The following is a 12,454-nucleotide window of genomic DNA, read 5'->3' as shown; positions in this document are numbered from 1 at the left end:
AGTGACTGGAGAGACAAGTCCAATTTTTTGTCAATAATCTCCAAAAATACTGTGTGGTATTGTGGGACATACGTTTATCATTGTTAATTTTTATTTTTTCATAATTTTGCATAAATTCATCCACAATTTGTTTACTTGCAAGTAACATGCAGATGTCGAGATAGTCTTAGATAGTCGAGATGAAAAAAATTAGGTTGTCCAAAGGAATTAAGTAATTTTGCAGCTGCGAATTTTCTAAAGCTCTGAAGACAATTGCTTGTTGCTTTGGCGGAGATTGTTTGTCCACAATTGTGATACATATGGTGCACTAGAAATGCGCTAAATATTAGGTTCCGTTTTTGATTTTAATGGGAGACATGTATTCAAATTAATGCGAACCTGACTAGTAATTAAACTGGTATATACCACCACAACTGATGTTTGTTAGATTAGAAATCTACCAGCAACTGGTTTATCACTTTATAGTAATCAAAATTAATAGTTACTGGTATTTTGTAGTTAAGTTCTGGTATTTCATATATATCATTGTCACCTTACTATTATAAATAAACTATTATAAATAAGCGAAAATTGAAACGTCAATAAACGTACTTTAACCTTTAATTGTGGCTTATTCCCATTTAAATAGTAATTATAAATAAGCTGTTAATAATTACTGCACAAAATTTGCAGATTTTTTTTTGGCTCATTCAGGGCCGGACTCCTCTAAATTTTTTGTTTTATTCTGTCCCCAAATTCAAGCAACAACCATCGAATGTATAAAAAAACTAATTTATTATTATGACTTTATGACATGTCAATTAAATATTCTAGGTCCCATATTACGAAACGTAAAAGGCAAACGGATCATCCTTATAGATGACTCTATCGTACGAGGAAACACAGTAGGGCCAATTATCAAGCTGCTGCGAAGAGCCGGTGCCAAAGAAGTCCATATTAGAGTTGCCAGTCCTCCTCTGAAATATCCCTGCTATATGGGAATAAATATACCTACCAGAGAAGAACTGATCATGAATAAATTGAAAAATACGACACAGTTTGCCGAACAAGTTGGTAAGTTAACTACACTCAGGTGCAAAAAAATCGATCCATTCCTTATTTATCATTTATTTGAAGTTGTATAATTTTAGAGACATTAAATTACGTATGTAAATTTAGGTGTACCCTCGTATACGAGAAATAAAATAATATTTTTAATATTGCTTTTTATATTTCTTAAAACAAATTGGTATTTCAGGTTTTTGTCAAAAAGGGTCTGAAGCAAGTAGATATTATTTATTGAATGTTGTTTTTAATTCAACAACCATACTAGTGTAGTGATTTTATTTTTAAAACGTGTTACATTTTTATTTAATTATCCTTCCTAAATGTCCCTAACTCCGACAGATGCTGCAAGGGCGGTGACTTTAGTTCAAGATGGTCGTAGCCAATATTATGCAGCTGAAATGTTGGGTGTTAGTCGATCTTCGGTTCAAAGAGCAGTTCGGCGTTTTATCGACACCGGTAACTTCACAAGAAGACCAGGATCAGGTCGTAGAAGGGTAACATCTGAAAGAGATGATCGATTTCTGGTTTCATCATGTTTGAGAAATCGGCATCAAACTTCAGTTGAACTGGCAAATCGTCTGAGAGAAGTGAGAAATGTGGATGTAAGCAGATGGACAGTTCGTCGACGACTTGTAGAAGGTAATTTATTATCCAGAAGGCCAGCCCTATCTCCAATACTATCCATAGAACATCGCAGAACTCGCCTGGCTTTTGCAAGAAAACATGAAAACTGGAGTGATGCAGATTGGAGCAATGTATTGTTCTCAGATGAGTCCAGATTTTGTCTAAGGTCACCAGACGGCCGAGAAAGGGTTTGGAGAAGACACGGAGAGCGATATTTTCAATGTAATATTGCGGAAAGAATAAGTTATCGGGGGGGCTCCGTTATGGTTTGGGCTGGTATCAGTTCAGAAGCCCATACTGATTTAGTTATTGTAGATAGAGGTTCTATGACTGCTGCAAGATACATAACAAGTATTTTAGATCAGCATGTGGTACCTTTTGCTCCTTTCATTGGACCTAATTTTATTTTTATGGACGACAACGCGCGTCCTCACCGTGCTAGAATCGTCAACCAATATATAGAGGAGGTGGGAATTGTCCGTATGAACTGGCCAGCTTGCAGTCCCGATCTCAATCCCATAGAGCATCTATGGGATATGATGGGAAGACGTCTTCGAGCACGAGTACCCCGTCCAAACAACTTGGCTGAACTTACAGCGGCTCTTCAAAAAATATGGGACCAATTGGATCAATTTGATATCCAGAGGTTGATTACCTCAATGCCTAGACGTGTACAGGCTGTTATAAGGGCCCGAGGGGGAAACACTAGATATTAATTACTTATCAATGTTTTTCTTAATTTCAGAAAGTTTTGAATATTCTTGTATTTTTGAGTTTTGGCGTATGTCTCTATAAATAAATGATTTTTTTGTATATTCTGTAAACATTATTTTAATCTAACCTATACTTACATATATACCTGATTTAAAACTAATATCTTCAAACGTTTTCCTTTTTCAGCAAATAATACCCATGGATCGATTTTTTTTGCACCTGAGTGTATATTTAATATTATGTTTTTCTGGAACCGGAGTCGGAGTTAGGAGTTTTTAATTAAGGAGCTGAATTTTTCTTTTCATATCTACACTTTCATTTCTTCTGTTGACTAATACTCTCAAATATTTGAACGTTTCAACCTCTTAGAATCTGTGCGCGCCTATTGATAGTTCTGTCATTTGTGTCTTCTTTTTCTTGCTTACGGTCATGTATTTTGTTTTATTTTCATTTATTTCCAGTCCTCTCATTTTGGCTTCGTTTTCTATTGTTAGAAAGTTTTCTTTAATGTCCTTTTATCTGTTGCTTATCGTCTATGCTTATGCTTATATCGTCCTCACATCCTATTATTTGTTTCATTATCCCGCCTCAAAAGTCCACTGCTGAACATAGCCCTCTTCCTCGTGTTTCCAACCCCGTCTCAAGCATCGCCCGTCTGGAGTGTTAGATTCTGAAGCGTCGCAGGAAGCATCGCAATTTTGTATGGCCGGCAATCCGGTTTTGTACCATATTAACCACCAGAGACAAGACCTTTTCTGACCCAATAATGCCAAGGTAGAAAATCCACCGTTACATCCCATTCCATACGAATAACAGCAAGAAACCAAATCATCTGATGAGAAATGGAAATTAGATTCACCTTTAGAGTGAATGCACACTCTGTCTGACATAGCTTCTACTGCTCCAAAAGCCCAGCATCACCCGCGTGATCCCTGATGTCTTATCTCCAGAATGGTTGGGCAATGCCGCCATTGCTGGCGAGCATCAAAATTGGCTGGAATTTTTTAGAGCTTCAAGTTTATGGGTCAATACAGGAGGCATATAGTTCTTATGGTCAGATAATACCCCCATCAATTTAATGATGTATTCCATCGATACGTCCGGAGCAAAATTTCTCCCTGCAGTCCATGTGGATTTCGCTTCATTGATAGAGTTAATGAATTCATCAGATAATAGATGCGGTTCTTGTTTGAATACATCTAATGTTATCACAGAGCAATACGGTATCAACAGAAGTAACAGCGGAATCATTTTTCTTTATTCCGAAGTAACAATTTCGACTGTGGGGGTTGGAAACGGGATTGGATTATTTGTTAATAGTTCCTGCATTCTTGTTTATAGTTCCTGCGTTTGACAGCTTTTTTATTATCTCGTCTAGTGATAGTATAAATAATACCGTTAAGGGAGCATTTCCTTCTCTTACTCCATTTTTTATTTTTATTATTTCTGTTCTTTCTCTTCCGGTGTCTATTATTGCTTGGGAATCTCGCATTGTCATTTCTATTATTCTTATAATTTTATTTGGTATTTTACTTTTTTGTAAGTCTTGGATCATTTTTCTTCTGTTTAGTTTGTCTAACGCCGGTTTAAAGTTTAGGAATGTTTTCTCTATCACTTGTTTTAACGTATGAATAGTATCTATCGTGGATATTCCTTTTCTGGAACTGTACCGGTAATCTCCTATGTTTTGTTCTGTGTATATTGTTAGTCTGTCTCTAATTATACTAGTCATTACTTTTTATGTTACATTCAGTAAGTTAATTGTTCGGCAGTTTTTACATATTATGTGGTTTCCTTGTTTTGGGATTGTCACTATAATTCCCTTCTTCAATTCTTCGGGCATTATTTCCTTACTCCGTATATGCTGTATCAGTTCATAAATATGTTTGTATAGTGCCTCCCCTCCGTATTTTATAAGTTTTGCACATATTCCGTCGTCTCCCACTGTTTTCCCGTTTTTAGTTTGCATATTTTATCTTTCACTTTTGTATAGGTCAATTCTTTTTCTTCTTCGTTTTGTTCCATGTTCATTATTGTTTCTCTTTCTTTTTCTCTATCCGTTTCTTGATATATTTCTTTCAAATACGTCTGCTATTTTTCTGCTTCTATAGTGACATTAGGTATCGTTCATAGTTTCTTCTACTTTTTTATTTTTCTTCGATTTAAACAATTTCTTTGTCTTTTTCCTTTAAACTTTATATTTTTCTCTTTCCTCTTCTTTGCTTATGTTTAACCATTTCGCTCTTGTTTTATTTTTTTTCCCACTGCCAGTTTGCACTCATCATCAAATCAATTATTTCATTTTGCGTTTTGACAACACTTTCTCTGCTGTTTTGTTTATTCCTTGTTTGATTTTTTTCCACTGTTCCACCATTTGTTGTTTCTTGAACTGCATTGCTGCATTTACTTCTTTCTCTTCCAATTTATCTATATATCCCATCTTATCTCTGTTTTCGTCTTTCATTCTTCGTTGTTTTCATTTTACATTTTGTAATCACTAACATAATATGGTCCGAGTCGATGTTGGCTCCTCTGCGAGATCTATCGTCATTTATCGATTGTTTGTGTGTCTTTTTAATCCGTACATGGTCTATTTGATTTCCCTCCAGACTTCCTGGTCTCATCCTTGTTATTTTGTGGATGTCTTTGTGTTTATATATCTTGCTACTTATGTCCATATTTAATGCCTCTGCTAAATTACAGTCTTTCTCCATTAGTGTTTGTTGCGACGTGTATTGAGCTTTCTTCTGCAACCTCTTTGAAGCAATTTTCTTTGCCTATTCGGGCATTGAAATCTACTGTAATGATTAGTATATCTTCTCCACGGATTTTCTAGACTAAAAATTATCTTCTAATAATTCCCATTCTAATAAATTTGGTTTTGTCAAAATAAAGCCAGAAAAATATTTTTTATTTCACTTAAAACCCAAGATATAACCAAAAAATACGAAACGGAACCTATGTCCAAAAATGACTATGCTTTTTGCCTAATTAATTTAGTTCTTATCATCTGACAGCGGAGCCCGACCCATAACAAGAAATACTATTGTAATGCAGAAAGCACCCACCCCAATCAACTCGTTGAAGGGTTGATTGCTATCAATGCACAGTTTTCTTTTTACTTTTTTTGTACGTTCTCAGATATTCTGCACATCGGCAACATCGCAAAATATTTGACGTGTCTGCTAATTTATCTATCGCTTATAGTAATTAAACATTGATTAAAGCTTAATTATACAAGTTTTTGTTATATTCTCCTCTTTTACGTTCAGTAAACGAATAAAAAGATCACTTACAATTGCAGTTTGTAACTTATACACACTTTGTAAAAATTTCACCAAAAACCGATCACAAAAACAACTGTTTTACACCAGAGAGCAAAACAACTTGTGTTCACACCAAGTTTCAACCATATTATGACCTTTTATAAAGGATTTTTTAAATAATTTTTTTGTGATTTCTGGTATACAGCCGACTACAGAAAATTAATTTTCCTTCTGGAAGGAAAAAATGTATGAAGCTTTATCTTTTTCACAATCTGGACATAAGTTTGAAGTTAAAACATTACTTTTAGCTAAATGAAAAGGGTGACAGGTTTGCACAAATTTCAGTTTAACCACAGAATACACCACCCAACAAGAAGCGGAAACGAAGGGCTTTTTCGCAATCCAAATTTCTGTGAGAATTCGCCATGTTCTAAATAGTTTATCTGTCAACCTATAAAAACTGAAGTTTGTTTACGTATTGAGATATGTTATTTCGTGTGTGTTATTTAATAGTAAAAAAGACTAATACTGTTATACATATTTTGTATATACATATATATTTCCTATATATATATATATATATATATATATATATATATATATATATATATATATATATATATATATATATATACCTTAAAAAATCGATAAAAAGTAATATCTATTTTGAAATTAACTCTCAAATTCAATCGCTTTTTATTGGTTTTTTAAAGTACTAAAATACCTTTAATACGTTAATTTGTTTGTTAAAAAAAAACAAATCGGTATTTTGGACTTCAGTACAGTACAGTATTGATATATGGGTTATATTAAATTTTACAGAAAAAAATACAATTCATACAAAACAGATCTACTTAAAAACATTAGTTTTAATTACTTCGTTTTCTTAGTGTACTAAGTAGTTTAACTGTCATTATCACTCCGAAATTTCTGTTCTACGAACATCAAAAATACCGACAAAGCTTTCGCTTCTTGTTGGGTGGTGCATTCTGTGGTTTAACTGTAGAGGAATATTAGAAAAACAATGTTTTTAAATTTATGCTTATTTAATATTTTATTATTTTTTTTTTAATAGTTACTGGTAATAAACCAGGAACTATAAAAAACTAAGAATCAAAAAAGAAAAAGTTTTAGAACAGTAATACTCTACAGTATCCTGATAAATACTTCTTTTTTCTTTAGATGCTGACAGCATCGAGTATCTGAGTGTAGATGGATTGGTAACGGCAGTTCGAAAAGAAATCTATGTACCGAACAGGAAAACGGGACATTGCACCGCATGTTTGACCGGAGATTATCCCGGGGGTCTTCCAGAAGAGTTGAGCTGGTAAAGGAACTAAGAAAAATTAAAACGAATCTAACCTAATAGAATTATAGAATTAAGAGCAATAGTATTATAGGTTTAGGAGTTTTTATTATGTAGGCCTAAAAGGTACTAGATTTTAGAAAATATTTGGACATTGTTGAAATGTCTTTGTCTAGGAACACTCTAATAATATAAATAAGTTATTGCCTCTTCATATTTAACACAAAATTAAATGGTTCTGATTTTAAAGTCTAGGAGAAAGGTGGAGAAGCTGCAGCCTATGTAATACATGGGGAATTTTCTCAAGTACCGTATATGCAATTTATAATTTAAATAGGAATATATCGATTTCAATCGATCCTTACCCTTCTAGTTTTCTGCATTCTTCGTAAAGATGTAGTGATATCATTTCACTAAGTGTACTATTAAGGACGTTCCCTTATTTGTGTATGTTGTTTTATTTCTGAGAATGAGCAACCCGTTACGCATTTTATTTGGTCCGACGCAGCGTGAAAAGATCAGCGATAGCGAATCTACGCCACTTAAGCCGTCGATTGTCCTTAGTCAATTGTATAACCAGTTAGTGTGGCTAAATAATCAGTCCAACCAAGCTTGTACACGTAGTTTTAAGAATCTAAGGGTCAAGTAAGGCGGCTGAGCATTGGTTACACGTGCTACTGGGCGCAAGCCCTCGGGAAACTTACTGGTGCGTCAGGGAGACACTGCTCTGTCCCGTTAAAAAGGTAACCAGAAACAAATACTGAGCCAGTAAGTCGAGAACACAAGTGGAAACCTCCCATTGCACTTAGGGAGTGGATAACCGAGTGGGCCTGTGGAGACACCCAGAAGTTTATTGGCAGCGGCCAATAGACGTGAAAACAGCAAAGTCCTTTAAGTAGTTTTTCAAAAAATGTCGTCTGGCCGAAAGCCGACAGGCTTACGAAGTTGAGTTCCCTCCCCTTAGCCCAGCCAACTCCATGGCAAGTATCCCTCACTCAGCGGCTTCTATAACATCAGAAGCTGCTGCCCAGTTCCACAGCGATTTCGATGAAATGAACCACCTCATCAAAGATCGCGCGGACGATATCACCCAACTCGAATATTTTGTATCTAAAATGCAAAGAAAAATAAACTTCCTCAACAATAAACAATAAACCATTCCCAAACCCCAAAAAACACCGCTATTCCCAAAAAACCACCCAAAAATCTCTTTCCCGATCCTCCTCTAGAAATACTAACACTCCCGAGCAAAATCCGGCACCTAGCAGACCCGTAATGCGCAGCCGAAGCGTCTCCCCTGCTCCTGGAACCTCCAGCTTAATAAACCCTCAAAGGAATAACACGAGTCGCCCTCCCAGACCGGAAATTTCTACGCAAAAGTGTTCAACAACACTCTCCGCAGCACCAGAAGTGATTTTATTTGGTCCGACCATTCCATTGTTGATCTTCCTCTGGATATTTTGAAAGCTACGTTGCTTTTGTTTATCATTATTTCTATAACCGTTCAGCTTATGTATAGAAAATATCTCAGTATACTAAATAAATCAAATAGAAAAAAAACTAATACAATAATAACTTTGTTACTTTTAACATCACTAGATAGCGTCAATTTTTTATCACGCTCTCTACGAAGATAATTAGTGGTTTCCAGTTGCCAGTCTGATCGTATTGTCAGCACCGATTGAACCAAGATGTGGGTGTCGCCTGTATCTCGTACTAAGGTTATATATGTTCAAATAACCTAGAGCAGTAATAACATACCTATTAATCTATGCCTTGCTCACAGTACTTATTGGGTTAGAGCAAATTCATACCTGCCCTGCATATCTACAGAAATGTTACCTATCATCTATTGGGACGCGCGGTATTGGGGTTGAGTATTTCCCCCGTTCAGTCTGTCTTCCGAGAAGCCATTACCTACTCAGTTTAGAGTCCCTTCTTCACGCAAGCTATACCGGACACATTCAACAATCCTACTCTCTATTAAAATAATAATTCCGTCCTGTAAATAAAATTTGTTGTAATTACTCTATTTAATGAGAATAACCCACAATGTTAATTAATAGTACGTTATATTTGACGTTTGAGGTACAAATGTAAACGTCAAATATAACGTATAACGTATTTTTAATTATTTTTATTTTATAAAGTAAATAATACAAAAATGACACAAAAAATAGTCCAAAACCATATTAAGATTTGTTTTAACTTAACAGACTATATTTAATATGAGATCATTTTTATACAGATTAAACAGGAGGATGAATCGAATGAAAAACCATTTAATTATTGTCGAAGTGATAAATATGACAGTTCGTAAAATACTTTTTAGTGAATGTTGGGAACACTCTTTGTTCATCAAGATGCATAGCTTGCTGGTATAAGTTACTGAATGCATCTTGCGAACATATATACATAGCATATGGATCTTTAAGAATAAAATAATACAACGGTAATTATCCATCTAATACATTTTGACATTATTTAAAAAATAAAAAAACATTTATCAAATAGAATGAGAAGGTCGCTAAGCGACACTTCAAAAATAAAAAAGTAAAAGACAGTTTTTAATATTATTTTTAACAGTACGCGCAGGTTCTCATTCTCAAGCAGAACAGTGACCAAGCGTTCGTGACAACACTCCATCGATCAATTCTCAGTAATATTCATAAATACTAAAGATGCAAGACGTTGGTTCTTATCAATTGGATGGTAGCTTATAAAGACGCCATATACTCGAACGACCTTCATTGAACACAATGACACCTTATATTATTGTTTTCTATGCTTTACGCTAGTCGTAATAATTGGGTGCAAATTAAATCTTCCAGGAAAGATTGCCTTAGCTGAAATGTATATAAGGCAGTGAATTCAAAATATTTGGGTTCGGAAAGGTTTACGCAGTTTATACTAAATTTGCATTTTACTATTGATGCATATTTATATGATAAACATGAGTTGAATTCATACTTAGACATAATCTATCTGGCAGGGCATCTTTTATATGTAACTATTGAAACTGGCCGTGATAAGCGGGAAAAATCATATACGTTACTTAACTATAATTTGTCATGAAGGGCGAGGTAGGGATGGAAAAATAGATCTGGTAGCTGGATTAATAAACGTCTAAGCAAAAAGTGTAAAATATTTTATGCATGAGACAGCAATAAGAAACTATGTTGTGTAATTTGAAAGATTCTAAGTTCTAAAGATACACGTCAAGAATGCTGAAGTATACTATATTAAATTTTAATTTTTTCATTATGTAGGCAGTATATTATAATGATCCTGAATATTTGACTTTATATTGTATATTGGTGCTGTTACATTTTGTCAACAATTTGTCGAACTTTTCTTACTATTGTATACGGGTACTAAAAAACTGATTTTTGTCTGTTACTGAATGCTTAAAAGTTCGACAAAGTCTAATGTAGATCTGATTTTAATATTTGTTCAATTTTTTATACTCTGTTTAAACCAGTACTTACATAAAATGTTTAATATACAGTACAGAAATGAAATATTAGTTTTTGTAAATTTGCTTTTTTTATTAAGAAGATAACTGAGCAAGTCAGAAAATATATGATTTTAAAAATACAAAGTGTTTTTCTTCCCTATTCTAAGTATACATCCAAAATTGTATTGGAATCATCTAAAACTAAAAACTAATGAGACAACAGAATTAGTAAAAGGTGTTCGTCTACTTTAATGGATCTAACAGATGAAAACTGAAAATATTTACACCATTGCCACGTTTACTCTGTGCCGAAACCATGAAAGTTGAATCTTATGTTAAACAGTGAACATAGGGTCTAACAAATTCCAGAAATCGGGTGTATGAAGGTGATTTCTCTGATAAGAACGGGCCATTTTTGATTGTAGTATGTGTACGCGTAACTCCTAAAGTATTTTCAGGTCATAAAAATGAAAAGATCTCTAAAAATAATATGAAAACAATATACTGAAATGATGGAATCTCCTGAGGTAAAATGTTCCGGAAGCAAACTGAGTCTACGTTCGGATTTCCGGGTGAGGACTATTTCAGGGTCCAGTTTCACACCATTACATGTTAGAACAATCAGGATAGGGTCTTAGAATCTTGTAAGTCCTACAGATAAGAGTATGGAGTTAATAATCATAGAGACTTGAGACAGACCTGCACGGTGGAGGTTCCAGAATCACCGCGAAACTTCTAGTAAATCACAGGTCGTCGCCAAATAGGTTATGTTTATGAAATTTTAGTATAAGCTGTATTTTAAAGAATGTATTAAAGATAAAATATATGTATTAAGATAAAATCGATTAATAAGGATAAAACTGTTTTATTTAAAAGTTTTCCAGAAAAAGATCTACCCTTAGAAAAACTACTACACCAAAATAGTTTCTGGACTTAAAAAATGTTTAACCAAACAGGAAGTGTCTCTTAAAAGAAATAGTCTTACTAAAAGGTGATAATTATTTATTAATAAGGCACGGAGAATATCAGCTCAATGGCTTCAATGTGATGTGATAGTTTTCGTAAAAATTTAAAGTGTAAGTTATGTTCGCATTTAGTGAACTGGAACCAAAAAGAAAATTAAATTTTTACTTTAAATGAACTCTTCGGTCATAATGAAAATATTTCTATATGTTATTTTAAAATGTAAATATAAATAATTTAATATTAATTAAAATTGTCAAACAATATTTGAATAAGAATAAAGAGCTTTATTTTAAAGATTTACATTATGCTTTACTTTATAACCCTTACTGTATACCGTAAATATTGAACTCATGCAGTTCTAGAGTCCAGAAATAGTCCAGTTTTAAAACGAACAGATCATGTATTATTATTTATCTGATTTATCGAGAAAATATACCATTTAACCAAGAACTAAAGGCACAAGATTAACACGAAGTGCTTTTCTATACACCTAGCATAAAAAAGTCCGAAAGAAAATTTTCAGGACATCCAGACATGACGTATTAATGACTCATCAGTTGTTCTCGCAGAGCGCGCAGTGAGTGGTACGGACGTTCCGCCATTTCAGTTGAGTTGTTCAAGTGATTGATAATGGATGTCTGTAAACGAATTGTTGGTGCAAAATTACCTTATTAGCTACTAATATTATAAAAGTTAAAAAATAAAATTAAAAAGTTATAAACAAATTAGGTAAGTAAAACTCATTAGCAGCTATCATCGGATTCTTGTTCTTCCTCCTTGTGATCAAAACACTTTTCGCAAATGTATTTCACGTGATGTGACACATGATTTGATAACATTTTTCGCAGAAAAATTTTGTTTTTTGTCATCTTTTCGTGGACAAATATAGCACCTTGCGTTTTTTCTGAGCGGTTCTGTTGTTTCGTTTGATTCAGTAGAGCCTCCAATATATTTTGTTGCCTTCTCACGTAATGTACGAAGAATGTGTGAGTTAGCTGTGTAAATTTTTGAAGTTATACTATACGCGCGCTCCACGTTGGAAATTTGTATGGGAGTGAATCTGTGAAATCATTA

The 12,454-nt window shown here is 33.9% G+C and overlaps 1 protein-coding gene and 1 pseudogene across 1 annotated transcript in view; one reads left to right on the top strand and one right to left on the bottom strand.

The window, feature by feature from the left end:
• The window catches only part of LOC140437431 (amidophosphoribosyltransferase-like), a 38,628-nt gene extending 28,059 nt beyond the window's left edge, over positions 1-10,569 (top strand). The window contains exons 8-9 of the mRNA XM_072526960.1: positions 814-1,053; positions 6,834-10,569. Of these exons, the coding sequence (XP_072383061.1) occupies positions 814-1,053; positions 6,834-6,982 (389 nt within the window). The 3' untranslated portion in view covers positions 6,983-10,569. The remainder of the gene's footprint in view (positions 1-813; positions 1,054-6,833) is intronic.
• Positions 2,865-3,663, bottom strand: LOC140436175 (cathepsin B-like; annotated as a pseudogene).
• Positions 10,570-12,454: the final 1,885 nt, after the last annotated feature.

The sequence above is a fragment of the Diabrotica undecimpunctata genome, chromosome 3, assembly GCF_040954645.1.
Source record: "Diabrotica undecimpunctata isolate CICGRU chromosome 3, icDiaUnde3, whole genome shotgun sequence".
Classification (NCBI taxonomy): Eukaryota; Metazoa; Arthropoda; class Insecta; order Coleoptera; family Chrysomelidae; genus Diabrotica; species Diabrotica undecimpunctata.
The sequence above is the reverse complement of the archived record's forward strand: the minus strand, read 5'-3'. Positions and strand labels throughout refer to the sequence as shown.